Below are 23004 nucleotides of genomic sequence, written 5' to 3' on the forward strand. Positions count from 1 at the left end.
TTCACTGTGACATGAGATAGTGTACTTGTTTGAATTTCCTTTATTATGAAGTCTTTTGTTTTTCCTGGGGTTTCTATTTGCCTTTGCTTTTTCTTTACTCTTTGTCCTTATAATAGCCCCATGCCGCGGGAGAGGCTGTTTGTTGTTTGTTTGCTCTTCACAGGGTTCTACCATTTCCTTTGTTGTTCTCAGAGACCTCCTTTCTGGGACTTTCTGGTCTCCTGCTTCTATCTGGACTGTTATTCACTTAGCTTGAATCATCTAAGCATTTATTCAAGATACCTGATCCAGCATGATGAAAAGAGGTCATTAGGCATCATGATGCAGCAGCCTAACTTCTGAAAAGTTACACAAAGCCTCATAAACCCAAGAACTCCCTTCTTCCCTTAATGCTGAATCAAGCTTTCCCCATAACTGTGATTCTAATACACCCCACTGCATATTCACACACAGCAGACTCTCTCATCCTCAGTTAACCCATTATATTTCCTGAAGTGGGTTGTTGATGAGGGTTATGCACAAAATTCCAAGTCAAAACAATCATGGTTAACTTATGAGCACTTTCTGCTCTTTTGACCTCAGTTCATGCCTCAACTTTCATACCAAGTCATCTGTCTTTAGCGTTCCAAGTAACTACCATTGATTCTGCCATCTTTCCATTTTTTCCCCCTTTTACTGAGACTCATTATTAGCCCCACAAAATTCTGTTCAGTGAGAACTTGCAGATTCCATCTGCATAGAATCATCTGACGTGTTGGTTAAAAATGTTATTCCTGAGCCCCACCCCAGACTTACTCATTCCAATTCTCTGGAAGTGGAGATAGGAATCTACAACTTTAACAAGCTCCTTGGGCGATTCTCATACTCAGGTTTGAGAGTGACTGCTAATGTATATAGTCACTCACATACTCTCTCCCTGTACCCAGGTAAGGAAACCAGGCTGAGCTTTCCTGCAGTAGAATCCCCTCCACGTCTATGAGACTGTCTCATCATTTCTTTCCCCTTTTACAGCTGTTTTTTAAGGTCATTAAAAGGACATTCATTGTGACTATACGATTCTCTAAAGTTGCAATGACATCTCACCACGTGCCAGGCACCACAACTTTATAGACATTCTCTCATGGACCCATAGACTGTACAGACCCTGGAACTGCTTATCCTGCCTGCCTTTACCACCAGGGGCTTGGAAACCCACCTTCCCAATCCACCCCCAGCCCTCTCTCTTTATATGTCAGCTCCTGCCTTCACTTGGCTCCCTCTCATCATGAGTCTCTATTTCCATTCCTCGTATTTGAAAAGAAGGCTGTGGTTTGCAGGAGACTGTAATGAGTACTACACTTGCCAAGGGTTCTCTGGTCATATAGGTCTACAGACATTGGAACGAATAAGGTTCAATAAGTGAAACAGAACTTTTCAGAGGTTTTAAACATTCACATCCATTGTCAAATTCCAAAAAGACAGCTGTCATAAGAAGACTTTTCTTTTTGAACTTATTTGCACAGTGAACACGTTTTCCAGGCAGATTTTTACCCAATCACCCACCTACCCCACCACACACACTCACTCAGATACACACGCAGCATGCATACATGTGCACACACACACACACACACACACACACACACACACACTAAATTCACCAGTGTTCTACTGAACATCTTCCCGGAAATGTTGCCATAGTGTCTGAATTCATGAGACCCTAATGCGAGAAAGAAGAGAGTCCAGGGTCTGAGGCGCTAGAGAGGAAGAGGCTTCGGGGCCAGAGGGGAAAGAGAAAGAAGAGTTCCTCCACACACACAATCTGTCAGCAAATGGCCAACAACCAATGGACGATCCCCAGGACAGGCTAAATCTGTCCTTCGAGATGTGCGTGTAATTAAGCCAGGACAAGGAAATAAAAACGAGCAGCTGCAACACTGGCACAAATAACTCAAAGAGAGGATCACAGGGATTATGGAAAACTAGTGAATGCAAGTTTTGGCCACTGAGGCCAGGCAGAAAAGTGAGTTTGGTCTGATCCAGTCTGCTCAGTTTTCAAGTGAATCCAGAAAGAAATCCAGATTTGTGTATGATTTGTAAATGTTGGCAACACATTCAAAACTCTTTTTAAAAACACTCCATGGGCCAAACTAAATACATCTGTGGGCCGAGAGTGACCTCTGAATTAAACTGTTTGGCTATTTTGGTGGACAAAACATGACTCTGCATTCAATGCAGCTGGGTCAGGATTGAGGGCAGTGTGGTTTGCTGGAAGGATCATGAAATTTACAGGCAGACAGACTTGGGTTTTGCCTCCTGGTTCTGCCACGTACTGGCTACGTGACCTTGGGCACGTCACTTAAGGAGCTTGATCAAACCAGCTTCGCGTGGGGGTTGAGGCTGAAGCCTAAAATGTGGTCAGCTGCTCTTGGTGACTATCTCATGTGCTTCAGCTTTCCTGTGTAGAAGTTCCCTTAGCCTTGTCCACGGTCATCCTCAGAGTTTGGGGGCAGGGCTGGTTCCAAGCTCAGACTCTCCCATCTGAAGAGGGAGGGAGTAGAAAACCCGCGCATGGTGTTTGGAGCTTGACAACCTAAGTTCAAACCCCAGTGCCGTAACTAACTAGTACAATGGTTTTAGGAAAGCTGCTTAACCTTTTTAAGTGTCAGTTTCCTCATCAAGGAAAAATGCAATGAATGAATAATGCCTACCTCTCTGGGTGGTTAGGATGTCGAGTGCCTGATACACGGTAGAAGCCCAATACAGAGTAGGTTTCACCCCACCTGACATCCATCCGTCTGTCCACTGATTCATTCACACGGTGAACACAGGTTAGTGATAATACAGCAATGGGGTTGCAAGGCATGGCCCACTGTCCCTGTTCCCAGGCAGGTGACAGTCCTCCAGGGGTGGGGCAAGGGGAGTAAAGGTCCAGATGGCACAGCAAGGTGACTTGAGTTCCTTGAAGTCCGTCAATAAAATGAAAGCCCACCAGTTCATGCCTGGACTTGCAAGTCTGAATGGTGAAGGAAACTCAGCCAGCTTCCCCATCTAGCCAGGACCTGGTCCTTCAATTAGTCAGAAAGAAATCGAATCAGGAAGGGGTGCCAGAGTCCGCTGATGGGACAATCCACAGCCACCACACATACCATCCATCCCTTGTCCCCATCCCCTAAACCTCCCAGGAGACTGTGAACAACTTCTAGAGGCAAAGGTTCCCAATCCTGGCTGCAAACTGGATTCACCTGGGAGCTACTAGGGCAAAAAAAAATAAAAATACTGAAACCCAGGTCCACCCTCATATACTGGAGCATGGTGTGGGCATCAAAATTTTCAAGAGCTCCCCCGGTGGTGCCATCGTGCAGCTGGTGTTGAGAACCACTGTGCTAAGGGCTCCCGGCACCCACCACTGCCCTCTCCACCAAAAGTTCCCACACACAGGGGCAGAGACAGGCTTCAGCACTCCTTTCTCCCCCTCCACCAATACACACGCGCACACGCACATGCACACGCACACACTCCCTGGAGCAAAAGGGCGCCGCCAGGGGTGACTCAGAACGCAGAGATGAGTGATTCACCCAGTGCTTCCTCTGCTTTGTTTTGTTTTCCTATTTCCCCTCCTTTACCGGTGTCTGGTGGAAGGAAATGGATGGTGGAGTCAGAGCCCCCAGGCTTTGGGAGCAGCTCCATCAGTCACCTGTTGGGTGACCTTGAGCACTAACCCCACACCCCCAGTTCCCGTCTCTGCCAAAGGAAGGAAACAAAGCTCTCCTAGGGCAGTCACTGCGAGGACCGCATGAGATATCAGATGGGGCCTGGCTCCAGATCAGAGGGGCAGTAAGTGCTGGTGCCTTTCCTTTCTGTACGTTCTCCGGCACAATCACCTCCCAAGGAAACCAGCAGTCACTCCAATATTCCCACAGGCTGCCCTCACTGCTCTGCTGAGCCGAGCTCTGTGACCTTAGGTGCGTGATTCAACACCGCTGAGACTCAGGTTTGCTGTAGGTGAAAATGCAGGTGATGATGTGGTATCGTTTCCTTATGGGATGAAGTCAGCAATGCAAGGAAGCCTAACACAAAGCAGATCAGGCAACCAAGAACCCTCACTCCTGTTAGATACAGGGATGATGATGATGATGATGATGATGATGATGATGATGATGATGATGATGATGATGTTGATGATTCACCTTCAGGTGAATCCAGGAGATAAGCTGGAACTCTTGGCAGACCAGCCCTCCTCGGGTGAATGCCCTTGCCGCCCTGGGCTCTCTGCTTGCACTTCCAGACACTGCCCTCAGGGTGGGACCCGACATCAAGGGTGGGAATGCTGGTGGGGGCCCAGCAGCCCCAGATCTCTCCTGGAACTCCAGGCTTGCAGAACCAGCTCCACACGGCCACTCTGATGTCAACCAGGCATCTCGTGTCTAGTGAGGAACTTGAGTCCACCCACCCCAACCTTGCTCCTCTGAGGACAGGGAATCCCTCTCCTTCCAGGGCTCAGGACACAGAACTAGGAGTCCTTCTTGATGCTTCTCCTCTCATCCTCGCATCCTATCTGTCAGTGAGTCCTTCCAAATATACCCAGAAGCTGAGCCCTTCTCCTCCTGGCTGTCCCTCCCTGGTCCAAGCACCACCACCTCTTACCTGGATTCCTAGTGTGGACTCCTGACACCACCCGTACCCCATCAGTCTGTTCTCAACTCAGCACCACGAGTGTTTTTGTGAAACATAATTCATATCATTGATTCAACAGTTACTCATTGAGCACCTACTGTGTGCCAGCCTCAGTTCTAAGCTCTAAGAGCTTTGTATTTTCCGCTGAGCTTCCAGGGAAGCCCCCTCTCACCTCATCTCCTGCCTCCTGACGTTCTCTCACCCTTCCCTGCCCTCTCCCACATCCCAGGCTGCTCCCACCTCGGGCCTTCCCGCCTACAGCCCCTCCCTGCCTGGAAGGCTCCTCCCCCAAGACCTGGGCAGCTCACCTCCTCACCTCCTTCCCATCTTTGCTGAAGCATCCTCACGTCCGTGAGGCTTTGCTTGCCCACCTTGTTTAAATCTACAAACCTTCCCCCCCCCACTCCCATCAACTGCTTTACTGCCCCCATCAGCATTCTAGATGGTCCGTTGTCTTTCCTCTGTCCCTCACTACAACGTAGCCTCTTCGAGGGCGTGGTTTTTTGTCTCCTTGCTTCACTACTAAATCCCCAGCACCTAGACGACTCTATAAATTTGCATTGAATGAACTGAGTCTTTGTTTCAAAGTGTTCGAATTGCCTTTACGTCTCGTCTGCTGGGCTCAGAACCGTGACCCTGGAGGCAGAAAATTGTCAGGACCAGGTTTTGTGCCACCTGATGGATAGGACAAGGGGCTAGCCACAAGGCTCCCTGTCCCGGCCTCTCACCCCGCTCCAGACTGGCACTGCGGGTTTCTCCGCGAGTTAAATGAACTGGCTCTCCCTCTGCTCAGGTCCCACCGAACTCCCCCCACGCCGGCTCGGCCCAGTGGCTTCACACTGCTCTGCCTTCGCCCCTCCCCTACGACGGGAACATGGGGGGGTGTGGTCCAGCGGGGGCGGGGGCGGGGCTGCCCTGCGGGGGGCCGCCGGAGCCCACCTGCCTGACCCTCGGCGCCTGTGTCCACAGAGGTGGTCGGCGTGGGCTGCGTGCTGGACGGCGTGCGCTACAACAACGGCCAGTCCTTCCAGCCCAACTGCAAGTACAACTGCACGTGCGTGGGCGGCGCGGTGGGCTGCACGCCGCTCTGCCTCCGCGCGCGCCCTCCGCGCGTCTGGTGCCGCCACGCCCGGCGGGTGAGCGTGCCCGGGCGCTGCTGCGAGCAGTGGGTGTGCGACGACGAAGCCAGGAGGCCACGCAAGACGGCGCCGCGCCACACGGGCGCCTTCGGTGTGTGCTGGGCACGGGGTGCGGGGCACAGGGCGCGGGGCACGGGGCGCAGGGCGCGGGGAGGGCGCGGGGAGGGCGCGGGGAGGGCGGGCCCTGGGGTCGGACCCTCCCAGAGCTCTGACCGCCCACCTGTGATTGACAGGAGCCCCCGGCCCCCAGTCCCCAGTCCACCACTCAGGAGCGGTGTGACCTTGGGAAAGTCACATCTCCTCCGGGACCCTATTTCTCCACTGGTAAAATGGAAATACGACCACGTGTCCACCTGTCTTACGGGATCCTCCATGCGTAAAAGGAGGAAGTGTTTTGTAAAGAAGGAAGCAGACACGTGCGGTTCCTTATGAGGCTTGAGCAGCAGGTGGAAGGGCAGAGAGGGAGTGGATGGCTTCCCCCTCACTCTGGGGGATGGGTGGACAGGTGAGACTTCAGCCAGGTAAGCCAGGCCAGAGGAAGCTCCGGAAAGAGAGGACAGGGACAGACCTGTTCGTTTCACCCACAGCTTACATGAGCCTAGCCAATGCCAGACACTCAGCTGGTACCAAATCGATGTTCGTCATATGGATGGATGAATGGATGGAGGGATGCATGGATGGATATATGGGCTGAGGAGACCTGAATTGGGGCAGTGGGAGCAGAGGTATCAAGGAAGGGACAGATGCGAGAGGAACTGGACAAGTAAGACTGAAGGGCTCAGCGTCAATACAACGGGTGGGGGGAAGGAGAGAGAGGAGTACAGAGACTCCCGGGGCTCGTCATCACTTAGGACACAACGCAGGGAGCACTTCTGGGGAGGAGAGCCCCCTCGCCGGAGACAGGTTGAGGCTGAGGCTGGGTGCCCTGCCCATGAGATCACCCAGAGGAGCATCCTGCGGGGGAAGCACTGGAGGAGGGAGATGGGGCAGAGAGGGACCTCTGGAAGTCTCTGGCCTAGAGCTGCTGATGGCCTAGGGGTAATGTGTTGGGGGGGCCTGGGGCAGAGGTGGGGGGGCTGATGTTTGAGGGAGGAGAGAAGAGGAGACCAAGGGGGAGACAGAGAAGGAGAGCCAAGCATGTAATGGGAAAACCAGGAGGGTCTGATGACATGGAAGACAGCAGATGAGGACGCTTCTAGAAGGAAAGTGTCCACCAGGCAAGTGGACATGAGGGAGTGAAGAAATGGCAATGGAGTTTGGGCGTTCTGAGGATACTGGTTGTTTTTTTTAAAGTTATAAGTGCGTGAGACTGCTCAGAGAGATTGCGTAGAGCAGGGTTTCTTGACCTCGGTTCTGACAGCATTTTGGACGGGATCATTCTTTATAGAGGGGACCATCCTGTGCTTTGTAGGAGGAGGCCTACACCTGGCCCCCACCTACTAGATGCCAGTAGCGCCTTCCAGCCAAGTAGTGACAATCAAAAATACCTCCAGACATTGCTAGTTGTGACCTGGGGGGCAAAATTGGCTCGATGGAGGACCACTGATGTGGCCCTGCGACACCACCACGTAAGGTGCGAGAGAGAATGAAGCTGAGGAAGACGAATCCAAGAGGCAGGACGGATACAGGAGAAAGAGGGTTTCAGAAGCCAAGTGAGGGATGATTTCAGAGAAGAACAAACTGGACAGGAGAGGAGAGGGGAGGGGAGGGGAGGGGAGGCGAGGGGAGAGGGGAGTGTAAAGGCCAGAATAGAGACCTGTCCCCAGGCTGCCCGCCCCCAGGGGTCTGACTGGACCAGGAAGGAGGGTGGTACTGCCACCCCTACAGTTCAGGGATGCACAGCCTCTCTGGATGGGGCTTGGGGTGCCCCACGCAGGGCTGAGCAGCCCCCTGAAGCAGCAATCCCCTGCCCATGGAGGAGGTGTCCGGGGAAATTCTGTCCCCAGCAGGCCTCCCAGGGCAGAGCACAGGAGGGTCACGGGGTGAGGGTGCAGGGCAGCGGCTGTCTGCCCATCGTGTCATTGTGTGTGGCCTGGTGACCCCGTTCTGACTGAGCACAAGCAGAGCCCCTGCCGAGTGGCTGACCCAGAAACCAAAGCCCTTTCATCCTTCTAAGCAAATCCCTCCCCACTGCCCTCTCCGTCCCTGCTCGCAGCCCCAGCTCATCCCAGCCCGGACCCTCCTCTCTTCTGTCCTCTTTCTTTCTTCTGTCTTGTCCGTCCTCTTCTCTTACTCATTTATTCCTGCATTCATTCATCCGTCTCCCCTGCACACCTTCTGTCTCTGCCCATTCCTCTCTCTGGTTTCCATGCATGTGTGTGCCGGGTTGGACTGGCTTCCTCTTCCAGTCTTTCTCTTGGGTATCTTGTTGCATCTTTCTGTGAGATCTCTCCTTGGTCTTACTGGCTTTTTACCTGCCTCCATCTCTAGCTCACTCGATTTTCCATGTTCTGGATGCCAGGATACACGCATTGATATAACCAGCCAAGAGTTGGGGTTCAGTTCACATTTACTGAGGGCTTACTAAGGGCCAGGGACAGCTTGAGCACTGTCACGTGTCTGAACCCATCTTTTCTGTCCCCAGCCTGGGACAGGAGGGAGAGAGGTGCTACTGTCAACCCCTCTGACAGGTGGGGACACGGAGGTGGGAGCTAGTTTATTGGAAGCTATCCAGCTGCTAAGTGGTGGTGCTCAGAGCTGAACCCAGGCCATTTGCCTCTGAAACCTGCGTGTCCCCTTAACCACGATGCCCGCAGCATCGCCCAGATGAAATACTAGTACTACAGTGCAGGCACTTCCCTTTGACCTTCCCCACATAACATAATCTCTGCAGGGGCAGGAACAGTGTGTTTTAACCTTTTATTCCCAGCACCTTGCAGATGCCTGATGTGTACTCAGTCAATATCTGGACCCTTTTATTGCCGTACCAGCCCTGCAAGGCGGATGTTATTGTTCTAGTGAAGACCCTGAGGCCCAGAGTGAGTTGTCTAGAATCACACAGCCTCTAGGTGGTCAAGCAGGAATTGAACTTAGGTCCACCTGTCTCTAAAGATGGTCCTCCCTCCGGAGAGGTATAAGGAGCTCAGAACGGTCCTCCTCTCCCTGGGAAACTGTGCTGGTTAGAAGCCAACTTGCCCTCCTGTGCTGAGGGACAGCCCACCTCTCTCCTGCCTGAGGTTCAGGGACCCCAGCCCTTAGGGCGGTGACGACAGGAATTGGGGGCTGACAGAGACTGGAAACTCACAGGGCATCTGGTTCCCATCTGCAGCGGTCATGGATGAGATAGAGCCATGGCACAGGAACTGCATAGCCTACACCAGCCCCTGGAGCCCCTGCTCCACCAGCTGCGGCCTGGGGGTCTCCACCCGCATCTCCAACGTCAATGCCCGGTGCTGGCCTGAGCAGGAGAGCCGCCTCTGCAACCTGCGGCCGTGTGACGTGGACCTCTGGCCACACATCAAGGTGGGTCCACCTCCCAGGGTGGGGCAGGTGTCTTGGACGTAACAGACAAGCCTGGCTTTGAGCCCGGCTCCTGAGCTTGCTTGTGGGGGGGCCGCTTGTATAATAATTAAGCCCACGTTGTCGCAGTTTCTTGGGATAACATGTGTCACTGGGTTGGTGGATTGTGAATTTCACTCAGTGGAAGTGGTGACCATGTTATTACAATCAAGGTGGCTCTGGAGAGATCCCAGGGTCCCTCAGAAGTGCTCTCCTGTGGTGATTCCAAGGACCGCTCACCGACTGCTCCTGGGCCAGCCCCCACTCACGTGACAGCCACACGGGGCGGTAGGGGACAGCGGGGCTCAGGACTGCTGGAGTCAAATGCCCATCTGCTGCTGACTGCGTGTGACCATGGCCAATCTCCTTGCATCTCTGAGCCCCAGTCCCCTCATTGGTAAAACACCAGAACTGGTCTCAGACATCCCTTCCAGCTTTGAGAGTCAAACATAATTAAAATAAAGGATCAAGGGTGTAGTGACCACAGTAGACTAAGACCCGGTCCTTGGAGTTAGAAATGGATCCGATTTGCTTAACCCAGGACCTCCTTGCTAACGCCTTAGGACTGGTCATCTGCCTTGGTGTCACATGAAAAATAAAGAGAAAGAAAAACTCAGCACTGATTCCATTTGGGGAGCATTGGTGGTTTCTTGAGAATGCTGAGGGAAGGGTTGTCCAGCAGACAAGACAGCCTAGCTTCCCACAGTTCCTCCCCTTGTCTCTTTTTCCTCTCTGATTATTTCCCCTGCCCTACTAGCCTTTGTATTCTTGGTGCTTGGTACTCAGCAAACATCTCTTAACTGAAAACATGGAAGGGAAATTTACCAGCAACAGGACAAAGAGGAGCAGAGTCCTAAGCTGGGTGAATGCACGGTGCTTGCGAGGTAGAGGTGGGTTCACCACCGAACTAATTCACGTCCCTTGCTGTTGGCTCATGCTTTCCACCCAAGTTCATTTCCATAATTATGTGCCTAAGAGAGCTCTCGGATCAATCATACAAGCCTCAGACCCACCCCACATCGCCTGGATCTGCTCTACCCCCGTTTCTGGCATAGTGCCGGTACATAGTAGACCCCGACAACCATTCATTCCGTGAGTTTAGTAAGTGCCTACTAGGTACCAGGCACAGAATTAGACTGCAGGGACACAGAAAGAGCCCCACTCTCGAGTGGCCCACAGCCCTGTGGAGAGACAGAACTCCCTTTAGATAATGCCAATCCAGTTGCATGGATTGTGAATGAATAAATTGCATGGAAAAGGTGTGTGTGAGAGTCTGTCAGAGGCAGAGGAGGAGGAGTTTAGGGTAAAATGCATCCCCCAATCAGGGAGGCCATGATGGTTCTGCCCCTAACCAGCGAGGGGTACTTGATTGGCTAAAGCAGCCGCAAAGGCATCCCGTGTTAGTGAAAGTGACCAGGGACTGGGCATTGGCAAGGCAGGAACACAGGAGAGAAGGGAAATCACAGGTTGAGAGGCACCACCACAGCTAGGCAGTCCCGTCCTGTGCTCCGTTTCCTCCTGCGTAATAAGACTGGGTCTTGCTGTATTTGGGGTGGTCCTTCCCAGTTGGAAGATGCTGCAAATCTGAAAGTAAGGCGGAGTGCGTGGAGAGTGAAAAGGGAAGAACTGAGGGCTTGGAGGGAAGAAAGTGGCTGTTGATCCTCTGAGCGTCTCAACTGAAACCTCCTTTCCTGCAGGAAGGGAAGAAGTGTCTGGCCGTGTACCAGCCAGAAGCGCCCGTGAACTTTACGCTGGCCGGCTGCACCAGCACACGTTCGTACCGGCCCAAGTACTGTGGGGTCTGCACGGACAACAGGTGCTGCATCCCCTACAAGTCCAAAACCATCGACATCTCCTTCCAGTGTCCCGACGGGCCTGGCTTCTCCCGCCAGGCCCTGTGGATTAATGCTTGCTTCTGCAATCTGAGCTGTCGGAATCCCAACGATATTTTTGCCGACTTGGATTCCTACCCTGACTTCTCAGAAATTGCCAGTTAGGCAGGCACAAAACACGAGCTCGAGGCCTGGCCCCATGCTTGTAAAGGAGGCTGCCTTCTGAGGCCCACACTGAGCCTTCTTTTGTCCACCTTACCCTGATCCGGACCCGTGGCCCCCTTTCCTGTCTCCGACCACCCAAAGCACCCATCGTGGTGCCGCTCAAGCCCAGACCATGGGTCCTCTCCTTGACAATTCCACGTACGCTCCAAGGAAAGTGCCTGTCTCCAGCTGTTCTGGTCAATACCCAAGCCTGATCCGCCTGTCCAAGTCACTGGAAGTCCTGCTGGATCTTGCCCAAGTCCCAAGGAACAGAATCAGCTAGGCATTCAATGTCACTAATTCCTTCTTTAAATAACAAATCGTAAGACTCTCTGGGTCCATTCAGAAGGATAGATGGGATTTAGAACTACTCTAATCGACAGTTTTGACCACCGCACACCAAAGTATCTCTCATTCCAAAGATTTGTGCCTCCCAAGGTCACCCAACATTTGCCAAGTGAGGTGAATGGCTGTTTGGGTTTGGTTTTTTTAATGAACAATTGTATCCATTGTTCCGGGCATTGTTGAGGTTAGGTTTCTCTTCACCCCTGCACTATGAAGGGTGTACATTGGGTTCATCCCAGTCAGAAATGCAAGATGATAAACTTCCTTCTTGTTCCTGGGAGAAGTCCCCAGTCAATACTCCAGGGTCAGAGCAAGGTCAGTCAATTTTCAGAAGGAGCGATTGACCCCAGCCCTGAATCTGCTGCTCATGGACAGGGCAGGGTGCTGGGCAATCGGCCAGGCTCCTCACATCTGGATCCTCTCCCTGCATGGGGGCTCATGGGAGTTGGTAGAGTCCCCTGGGGTGATGTCTCTGACCCCTGAGAATGGTGCCCTGTGACATTCCTGTGCTCTTAGGGAGCCTTGGGTCCAGGTTGAGTGTGGGTCAAACTAAGAAGTGGTTTCACAAACCAAGAAGTAGGTCCAGTCTGCATCAGCCTAGGGTGGCAAGGGTCCCTGGGCCCAGGACATGTCTCTTTCTGCCTCAGTGACCCATTTCACAGACGGTGGGTCTACTGACCCATAAAACCCAGTTCTGGTGCAAAGACAGAGGTTAACCAGTTGTTTCAAAACAGAAGTATATTTAACAGGGATGAAAAGCTGAAAGGGCTTGAAGCTATTCAACAAAAGGAAGAGAACGTTGCTATTAATGGAAATAAGGCTATTATTTATTTTATTAGTAAAATATAAATATTTACTGCTATAATTCTTTTATATAGTACCTTCTCTGTGTCAGACATTGTTCTCAGTGCTTTACGTAACCGTTAACACTAGCTCATGGAAACTTCGAGGTCGTGTTGAAAAGCGCCCGTTATTATTTCTGTTCTTACAAATGTGAAACAGAAGCTCAGAAAGGGAAGGGAGCTTGACTGAAGTCACCCAGCTGGTCAGTGGAGGAGTCGGAATGCAAATCCAAGTTGAATTGACTCTGTAACCCATCTTTTCCCTCTACTTTTAGAGCTTCCAAATGTGTCAGAGCAGGAAAACATGTCAGGACAGGCTATTCTTGCATCATTTTTGGTTCTTATTGTTGTGTCTCTAGCTCTTTTCACAAGAGAAGAGAGTGTCTGACTTTCAGATTATTTACATGCCTAAGCATCAAACAAAATCTGGGCTAAACCAAAATCCATGAATCCCCTACAGATCGTTTCCTCCTTCAAATCAGAACCAGCTCTCATATGTGTCTGAAGATGATTTTGTTACCCAGTGCTGCAGACTGAGAGATGGTGCGGTTATTCGTGAGGGAATTATGGGTGGCGAGCAGAGGTATTCCTAGACAGGGAAAAACGGTTGAGAATGTGCCCTCCTTACGGTGACCTCCTGAATGCCCAATGCAAGGCATACAATGGTGCTCAATGTGTACTTGATGAATAAAGGAAATTGTGTACATGTTCCTACTTGTATTCAGAAGATCTCTTTCTTCCAAAGGTACATAACAATCTGATTTTTATCAGCCAAATCTTAAATGCCATAGAAAGACATTTACTATTGAAAGAAATGTACATTTTTATCGGAAAAAAACCCAAAACAAAACAAGAATTCCTGTGTGAAGAGAATTTACCCCATGAATAATCTCTTCTCTAAGTCTACATGGAACATGTTGGATTTTCGTAGAGTGAAATCACCTGCCACCTACAAACTACAAGGACTAAGTGAACGCTGACCCCATTTGAAATTCAGCAGACACCCGAGAGCTAGGTTCTTACTGAATTTGCTTCCCAGTTTGGGAAAGTGAGCATGGCTTCCAAGATCATAGGAAGCCTGGTTGGAGGAATTGGGGGTTTTATCCTGGGAATGGGTGGGATGGCGTGGCCGGAATGCTCCGGTTTGAGAAATGGATCTGTCCTAGGCAGGCCCCAGAGGGAACGTCTCAGCCCCATGTTTTGAAGTCATGGGGAAGGAGCTGTGGGCCCAGCCATGGTGTGCCCTGAGACAATAAAAGTTAAGAATAATAATCATAATGAAAAGCTGTCCCTTCATTTAGAGTGCTTGCTTGCTACCAAGCACTCTTAAGTTTTGAATTATAGTACTAATCATCACAGCGATTTTGAGTAAGCATCTCTTGCCCGTTTTATAAGTGGAAAGTCTGGGACTCAAAGAGGCTGGGAAATCTGCCCCCCCAAAGTAGCAACCCAAATCCCAGCTTATTCCACTCTGCCTTGCTCTTGGGGAGGCCTCCGGAGAGAGCCTGAATGAGCCCTATCGGAGTGTCACGTTGGCGGGGGGATCAAATAGAGCAGGAAGCTTGCCACTCTAGTCCCTTGTGACCCCATGTTCTGGGGGAAGGGAAAGGTATGCTAAAGATTTGTCAACTTTTGGTGAAGAAATTCATGTAAGTGCTTGGAGTGAACGTCTCTTGTGTGTGTAGGTGTGTAGGGGAAAGAGGAGACCTGAATTTACTAAACCACTGATGCTTGCTAAACCTTATCATTAGCATCTGTTGAGCACTTACCAGGCCTTATACTGAGTGCTTTACTGCACTGTCTCATTTAATCCTCAGAGCAAACCTATGAGATACGGCATTATTATCATTTACCCATTTTAGAAATAAGGTAGCTGAGGCTATTAGAGGTTAAGTTATTTGCTCAATGTCTTACCAGCTAATGAATTACCAGGATTGCAAACCAAGGTTAGTCTGACACCCGAATCATAAGGCACAAGATGTGCTTTACTGACAATAGCTGCAATTTTAACTTTGAAAGTGATTCAGAGAGTGATCAAAGAAGGTAGATTCAAGTGATATGATTGTCTAGACTCTCATTGACATTGTAAGTACTGTGTATACCTAGAGATTGTGGGGAGGTAATGCAGCCTGTGACTATTATATTGAATTAGGTCACTGATTTTTAAAGACTTATCTTGATCCAAAGTAACTGCAGTGATAACCCTGTACAGCTGGGAATCATGAATGGTCAGAATGGCCAGCTGTGTATTTCTGCACATACACATATGTGATGTATGTATGTGTATATATATGTGTGTGTGTGTGTGTGTGTGGGTGTGGGTGTGGGTGTATCTGTTTTCAGACTATGACTTAATATTTAAGTATTCCTACTGCCATTTTTGTGACTAAAAAATACACATGAAGAAATGTCTTGGAATTTCCCAATAGAGGAAAAATAGCACTTGGGCAATCTGTCATGTTTTACAGCAGTCCTCATTTTTCTCATGATTTGTGTAGCATGGAAAGTGTTTATTTAATGTGAAGGGTTTTCATTGCTCAAATTCCCTGTTTATAGCTTTTCGCCTTAAAGCAATAAATCATCAGCAAAGTGACTTACTGGATTGGGTGAGTTTTCTTGTATATTCAGTTATTATGAGGCAATGATGGAACATTGAACACGTTCAATAAATGTGCAGATGGTGGAAATTTGGTCCCAGATATTTTATACGTGACAATAAAAATAGCTAAAAGTTTGGAAATGCACTGAGAAATATGAATTCTGGCATGTAGAAAACACCAGGGGTACAAATGTGTCCAGGCCGGAAGACATCTCATGTAAATATAAAGTGAACATTTGGCATTCATTCATTCATTCACTTACTCATTTATTCAATGCCTTTTTATATCCCCAACTGCCCTGTGGGTACCTGGAGGTCAGAGACCATGACTGCATCCTCTGAGCCTTGTACATGTCAGGGACTGGGTAGCAGGGGTTGGATGGACGGAGGGATGGGTGGATAGAGATCTATTGCCAGCTGCCTTGGGAACCAAGGGGAGTGAAATGAAGTATAAGGAAGGTTGCATGACGCAATGGGACCAGTTCTGACTTTGGGAGTCCGGTGGATCTTTATATCCTTTATTCTTTACCGGAATTCCTCACTTAACCGATCTGTGCTTCCGCTTCCTCAGCTGTGAAATGCAAAATATGACAGTACCTTCCTTGTGGGGGTGATGATGTGATAACCAAAATGCAAAATGCATGAAAAGCTTTAGAATAGCGCTCGGTACATGGTAAGCACTTAACAAACGCATCTATTATTTAGCTGAGTCGGTTTCCTTATGAACTGGGAATAACCCGCAAGGCGATGGTAAGAATTGAAGTCAGTGTTTGTGTCTGCATATTTTACCTATTTAGTCCTATCGCAAAGGTAAAGAAAAAGTGTCACCGATATTCAGTTGAATGCTTTAATATTTCCGTCCTATGCTTCTCGATCCCTTAACTTTTTATTTTTATGTTTTCATTTTATGCTGTAATCTGATTAAGCCCCCAGCTTCTTGAAGGCAGGAAGGGTGCCATACTTTTCTGTGTCTCCCAAACCCAGTGCAGTGCATAGCACATGCTCAGCTCTTTGAACAGATGTGCAGATGGTTGAGTAAATGAAGTGAATGATGCATTTGATACCTTCCAGCTAAATCCACCTCATCCAAATACCCCCAAAACAAGTTATGCTATTATAATAAAGTCTAGGGGAGAATCCATTCCAGTACAAAAATAATTGCCCCATGAATCATTTCCAAGTACACTTCTATCCTGAAACATACTTTTTTCAAAATTGGAATTCAGATCGTGGAGTCCACTGGATGCCTCCAATTAAGATGAATGTGTAGACTCTGGGAAAGATTTCTGATGATATCAGGTGGTTGAAGTTTGGGAAAATGGGATTCAGGGAAAATGGCCAGAGCATTTTATTATGAAGGTTAAAAAGCATATAGCAGAGAAGTCAGTGTTCTCTCTCACCCTCCACTGACGAAATGAAAATGCAGAAGCATCCTATGTATTCAGAGGTCCCAGTTCCAGCTGAACCTGGGTTCTCTCCAATGTAGAACTGAGCAAAAATGATTTCTAAGGAGATGAAAAAGCTGGCGCCAAGCCCATGTATGGTTTCGTATATTATATGCTATAAAGAATGTTTCCAGATCTCCATGATAAATCTTGTTTTTCATACACCACTAGCGAAAGTGCGTTTCTTAGTCTATCCCATAAAGAGGAAGAGGAAGCTGCTAAAGCCTGGCTTATTGATGGCAATGAGAAAAATGTCAGCCTGCCAGCAAAGGAGGAGACAGGAGAATTAAGAACCAGATGAAAGATACGGTAAAGGCTGGTCACTGCCTGGGTGGGACTACTTAATGGAGGGACAAATGTCCCCATGGGCAGTAAAAGCCGCAAGGTCCTCCAGTTTATTAGTCCCAGGAACTAACCAATGTTCTACAGTCCCAAGACGTCAGTAGGTGGTTGCATTAGTCATGCTCTCAGTCAACTGTTTTCCAGACAACAGGGACGTAATCCATTTTAGAAATGGCTGCACAAGCCATTTCATCTCTGTGAGCCTTGGCTTTCTTATCTGTGAAGCAAGGATAACTCATCCTCACAGATAAAGAGGGAAAAGAAACTATAATAAACGCTACATATTACTGTTATTAGTGATGCATTCTCTGCAGGGTGCCCTTGTCACGAGGTCATATGGTCAGTGCTTCCTGGGGAGGGTGGGGTGTTCAGGAAATTTCTCCGAGCAGGAATGAGGAAGGGCCTTTCCTGCAACAGGGAGTTTGGCTGTCAGTGGGTTTAATGGCAAAGGACATAGCAATTCACCGGCTACAGCTACATCAATTACTCGGAATCCTGCCGTGTGTATGTGGAGGAGGGGACGGGAGTAGTGTGAACTAACCTCTGATTGCAATACAGCGTCTCCTCTGACCTAAAGGTGGGCCACAAACCCTAACATCACCAGTTGAAATCACATATATTTTTCTTATCACAATGGTGGCAGTTATCTCGAGATGCTCTTATGCTCATAGTTGATTGGACAGCGAGTGGACACTTGAGTCAAGCTGGTCCCATTCAATTCTTACCCTTGAAAGACACAAAGACCCGTTTGGTTCCAGGTCCAAGAACCAGAAGGTCAAGGAGCCCATTGTTTTATGCTTTAGAGATGCAGGGAAATCTGTTCTTAGAAAGAAGGAGGCTCAGCCGCTCACTAAGCCCCCTCCCTAATCCCATCTCCAAACCCATAAGGCCACGCCTCCCCTTCTGCCCTTGGATTCCATGTGGAACACAGCTGAAGGGTTTCCATGCAGCCTGAGAAGCCCAAGATGGATTTAAGCTGTATCTAGGGACCCATCCAGTGACCAAGAGTGAGGTTGTGTCTGAGAAGCGGAATGAGGAAGGTGGCAGATGGGCCTCTGTTGCCCCTGTAAAGCCTGCACGTGGTTGATCTTGGTGCACACTTGGTCTCCCAGCTGCTGCTGACACCCAAGGCTCTGGGGATCGAAACCTAAATAAGCAGCTAGGAAAACAGAAATAGATCCCCAGCTGGCCAAACAGCCTCTGGGCAAACCATCTCTAAATAGCACCTGATACATGCAAACACCTGCAACAGCTCATTTCTCTCGATGGAAGCTTGAGCTCCAAGGAGCTGATCGTGGCAGGTCCGGGGGGGGTCTCTGTGCCACATATGCACCCACTGCCACGGGGATTCCTTGCTGGCTCTTCTATGCCTGCCTTTCCTTTGTTCCTGACTCTCACACAGGATCCGTCACAGAAAAGGCCTTTACTGTGAACGTAGAATAAGGAAGAGCCTTCTCCTCCTGCATCTAAAGGAGGGCTCCTTAACCTCGGGTCCTTGGATCCATGGATTAAATTCAGGGGTCGTGTGCTTGGATGGGGGGGGGGAAATGAATCTTTGTTTTTACTAATCTCTAATTGCAACGTGGCATTGTGGGCCACAACCCTAATCTCACCAGTTGAAATCACATGTATTTTTCTTACCACAATTGTGGCAGTTTTCTCGAAGTGCTATTACGCTTGTCACTACCTTGAAATTATATTGAGACCTGCCTCCACATCGCTATTTAACTTATTAATAAAGAAACGTCACACAATCGGAACACTTGGAGAATTACACTTCACTATCAGTGGTTTCTTTAGCAATATTGTGTGCTGTATTTTATGCGTTAAAACCCTTCCTGCTTCCCTTCCTGACCTGCACACCACAGACGGTCACCTCATTCTTCCCTGCCCAGGCACTTGCTGCACAATGATGCAGGCTGCAAAAGTGTTTACAGCTAATTACGCTAAGAAACTCTTCAAGGTACGTGAAGAAAAAAACAATATAATAAACAGTAAGATAGTTGTTTAAAAAGGAGGGGGGTGTTAAGCGTGGGCTGCATTTAGGGACTTGCTTCAAAAGAACAAGTATGGAAAAGCAGAAAAAGTAACTTAACAGTTGAGACACCTGGCAAACACGACCTCAGCCAGACGATCAAGGTCAACCTCATCCGTGTTAAATCACGTTGGCCCATCATGCTGACAGCAGGAGGTGATGAGAATGACACTGAGCCTCTGGGGTCTTCATTCCAAAAACTCAGAACCCCAGCTGAACCACGAGAAAACCATATACGCAAATCTCAATTGAAGGCCGTTCTACAAAACGCCCCACCAGGGCTTCTCAAAACCGTCAAGGTCATCAAAAGCAAGGATAGTCTGAGAATCTCTTACAGGCCAGAGGAAGCAAAGCAGGCATGATGACGAAATGTAACCTGCTATCTGGACGGGATCCTGGGACAGAAAAAGGACAACAGGGAAAAACTAGTGAAATCCCAAGAAAGTATGGAGCTTAGTTTATAGTAATCTATCAATGTTGATGTCTTAGTTGTGACCAATGCACTGTAGTAACATAAGATGCTAATAATAATAGGGGAAACTGGAGGTGGGGTATATGGAAACTCTGTACTATCTTTGCAACTGTTTTGTAAATTTTAAACTAATTTTAAATAGAAATGGGAGATTGTACTGAAACCTGTTGTGTCTACATTTTAAAAAAAAATACAAGGGCCAGAAGCATTACAAGGATTGTCACTGGGTGGTCTTTCCACATGCTTTTCTATAATAAAAATAAAATGTAAAAAAAGATGTTTCCTTCTAATTATAGGTTGAAAAGCTTGATCCCTTTGTCGCTGTATTATTCAGCTATTGAGCACTTGAAACAGGGCTGGTCTGAATTGAGATGTGCTGTGATGTAAAACACACCCTGGATTTCTTAGGAGGAAGAAAAGAATGCATGATACCTTCATAATTATATTGATCCTGTGTTGAAATGATAATATTTTGGATATGTTGGGTTAAATTATTAAAGTTAATTTCACTTGTCTCTACCTTTTTTAATGTGGCTACTTGAAAATTTGAAGTTACATCTGTGGTTCGTATTATATTTTTACTGGATGCTCTATGCTCTAAAGCAAAGAATTCCAAAAGGGAGGGGCATGTGGTAGGAAGCCCCAGGTAAGGAAAGACCCATCCCAGTGCACGACCTCTCAGGCGGAGGAAAAAGACACAAGCCACTGCAAAGTTACAAATTTATTGGTCTGGAAATAAATACAAATATCTCATTAAGAAACTCCTCTGGAAAGACTTGTACACAACAGTTGCTTGTTCTGATTCGGCCATTTCTGCCTCCCAGGGGGTAGGTCGCAGATAAACTGAGCCATTATCCCCCCAAGCTACCTAGAAGGCTTGACCATTCCTCCCAGTAACCACTAGGCCCCGGTGGCTGAGCCACAATGTTCCTTTCACTCTGATCAAACTTCCTATAAGAAGATCCACGGTTAGCCAAAGTCAAAATCAAAAGGCAGTAAGTAGTACAGGAACTTGACAGCTACGCTGACGTTGCCCAGAAATGTCAGTGGTGCCACCCCGTTCAGCGAGAGGTTAGAGGGGCAGGGAAGAGGGGAAGGCAGGAGAGGGAAGGAAATCCCATGGAATACACATTCCAGAATCCTTGCATCTTCTGGGCCACCACTCCCCAAGGGAATCCCCACCCCCTACAAGAGTGAAGAGTTCTATCTGAAGATCCCGGAAGGTCACCAGGTCAGAAATGTTTGGCAGTCAAGTTCAGATTCAACCCGGGCTGTCAAAGATTGGAAGCTAGATTTAACTCAATCACACATGATTCCTGGGAGCCAGATGGGATCAACTGAAATCACAACTGCACTGGATTCCATCATGACCACGAGGAATCCTTTACATCTAATAACCAAAAATACCACCCCACCCCAATGCCCCTGCCCCCCTCCCCCGGCCACAGCCAGGCACAGCCCTCCATTTCAAAGAAGCAACTACAAATCTACATGATCTTCCCCATGAGTGAAATAATCACTCGTCCATGGATTTGGGGTAGGAAGTAGGTGACGTGGAGGAAGAGGCAGGCAGCAGAATCAAAGCCTCAAACCCCCGATACCAAACGTTTGCCAAGACCGTTTCTTTGAAAAACTGGGAGATTTTGTCGCCTGCTTCTGTTGTCCATTAAAAAAATGCCAGAAAAACAGTCTTCTGGCATCGGCACTAAAAAGTGTGTATATATGCACAGACGTTAAAAATCTACTTCTTTTTTTTTTTCCCCCTTAGATTCCGTATATATGTGTTAGCATACTGTATTTGTTTTTCTCTTTCTGACTTACTTCACTCTGTATGACAGACTCTAACTAACTCCATTCACCTAACACACCATTGTAAAGCAATTATACTCCAATAAAGATGCTTAAAAAAAAAAAAATCTACTTCTTCAAGTTCACTACAGAGATTTGCTCTTCCAAACACTTCCGAGCCTCCGCATAAATTCCACCTCTTTCCCCGCTTCCTGTTTGGCTTCGTTAAAAGAGCTCGCCACCATTCCCTGCTCTCCCCCTCTCCAAATCAGAAAGGGTTTGGTTTCCAGAAACTGGGTCTGTTTTTTCTTTAGTTGGAAAGGAAACAGGAAGTAGGTGGGCTGGGCTTCCAACAAAACGTCCCTTCGCGGCAGGATGCTCAGATCAGCCTAGCCTTGGATTGATCAAGTGTTTGCTCTGTGTTTCTTGTTTTTGGCAGTTTGGTGTCTCTGAGGGAGGGTAAGAGAGTGGCCTCTAGGCCGCTGGCTAGTGGAGAAAGGACACTGAGATGCTTCTTTCCCTTTGGTCCACCCCGCCCCGCCCTCGCCAGAAAGGGAGCCCTCCACAAACCCAATCTCACTTTGTCATACAAAATAAGCTTTGGATTAATACCGAGCTACATGTGGTTGGCAGGCAGGGGTGGGGAGGGGCCGGAGGAGGGGCAGCTACAGCGATTGATCCCAGAGTCCAGGGGCGGCCGTCCCCAAGGCCACCTAGCAGGACACCTCCGTGGAGTTGGGCCCTGCGCTGCTCCCGGTGCCGCCGGAGTTGGGGACGATGTCCAGCCGGGCGCCCTCGCTGGTGTGGGAGCGGCTGCGGGCGCCCTCCAGGGACGTGACGCTGGAGCCCGAGGCCGTGCGGGACCTCATCAGGCGTGTCATGCTGGCGGAGGGCACTGGGAGAGAGGAGAGAGACCCGTGAGGGCATGGGCCAGCGCTGGAGGCACCTGCACGCCGGGGGTGCTGCCTGCCGTGTGCCCCGCCCGCCTGGGCACCTTTGCTCCCGTCCATCCTCGCAGCCATCGGCTGCTGGGCTCCCCAGAGTTTCTGCGTCTGCCCACAGAGGTGGAGCGCAAGAGCCAGGGGGAGTGAGGACTTGCTGCGATCCCACGGCGGCGTGAACCCACAGCTGGTCTGAATCCCAGCTCTGTCTGCTACCTGCTACTTGAATCCCAGCTCTGGGACTTTGGGAGTGTCCCTCTCTGAGCCCCCGGCGCCCCCTATAAAATGGGAATACGACCCCTGACCCCCTGGTAGCAGCGCCGGGGTGTGTGCCCACCACCCTGTAAGGTCAACAATTGCCAGAGCGGGGAGGACGGTCAAGGTTGGCCAGGCTAATCCCTGCACGCCACAGGCTGGAAACCAAGGCCACACAGAGGGGTCAGCTGTCATCTCTTCCTTCAGGAAACCTGTGAGCTCCCAGGTACTATCAACGGCACTGTCCATTCCAAAGGATTTAAAATGCCCTTGAACACAGCAGGTGGCTTATAAGGTGGAAGGAAGACAAAAAATCCCTCTACTGGGTGGAATAGCATCCCCCTAAATTCATGTCCACCGGAACCTCAGACTGTAACCTTCTTTGGAAATAGGGTCTTTTCAGATCTATTTAGATACGATGAGGTCACCCTGGGTTGGGGTGCACTCTAATGCCATGGCCGGTTTCCTCTTAAGAAGAGGAGACACACGTACACACGGGGAGAAGCCATGTGAAGACAGGGCAGAGATCAGAGTGATGCAGCTGCAAGCCAAGGACTGCTGGCAACCACCAGAAGCTGGGACCAGGCAAGGAAGGATTCTTCCTAGAATCT

At 49.3% G+C, this 23004-nt stretch overlaps 2 protein-coding genes across 4 annotated transcripts in view; one reads left to right on the forward strand and one right to left on the reverse strand.

Annotated features, from left to right (window-relative positions):
• Positions 1 to 15256, forward strand: part of CCN4 (cellular communication network factor 4) — a 33135-nt gene extending 17879 nt beyond the window's left edge. The window contains exons 3-5 of one of the 3 annotated variants that reach the window (XM_068526063.1): positions 5626 to 5886; positions 9064 to 9257; positions 10991 to 15256. In XM_068526063.1, coding sequence (XP_068382164.1) covers positions 5626 to 5886; positions 9064 to 9257; positions 10991 to 11290 — 755 coding nt within the window. In that variant the 3' untranslated portion in view covers positions 11291 to 15256. Of the gene's footprint in view, positions 1 to 5625; positions 5887 to 9063; positions 9258 to 9466; positions 9922 to 10990 lie in introns of those variants that run through there. The other 2 variants (XM_068526064.1, XM_068526065.1) reach the window with 2 other exon arrangements.
• A 4859-nt stretch (positions 15257 to 20115) lies between these two features.
• NDRG1 (N-myc downstream regulated 1) overlaps positions 20116 to 23004 on the reverse strand; it is a 55243-nt gene continuing 52354 nt past the window's right edge. Inside the window, exon 16 of the mRNA XM_068525310.1 lies at positions 20116 to 22092. Coding sequence (XP_068381411.1) covers positions 21911 to 22092 — 182 coding nt within the window. The 3' untranslated portion in view covers positions 20116 to 21910. The remainder of the gene's footprint in view (positions 22093 to 23004) is intronic.

Source organism: Eschrichtius robustus, chromosome 17, assembly GCF_028021215.1.
Source record: "Eschrichtius robustus isolate mEscRob2 chromosome 17, mEscRob2.pri, whole genome shotgun sequence".
NCBI lineage: Eukaryota > Metazoa > Chordata > Mammalia > Artiodactyla > Eschrichtiidae > Eschrichtius > Eschrichtius robustus.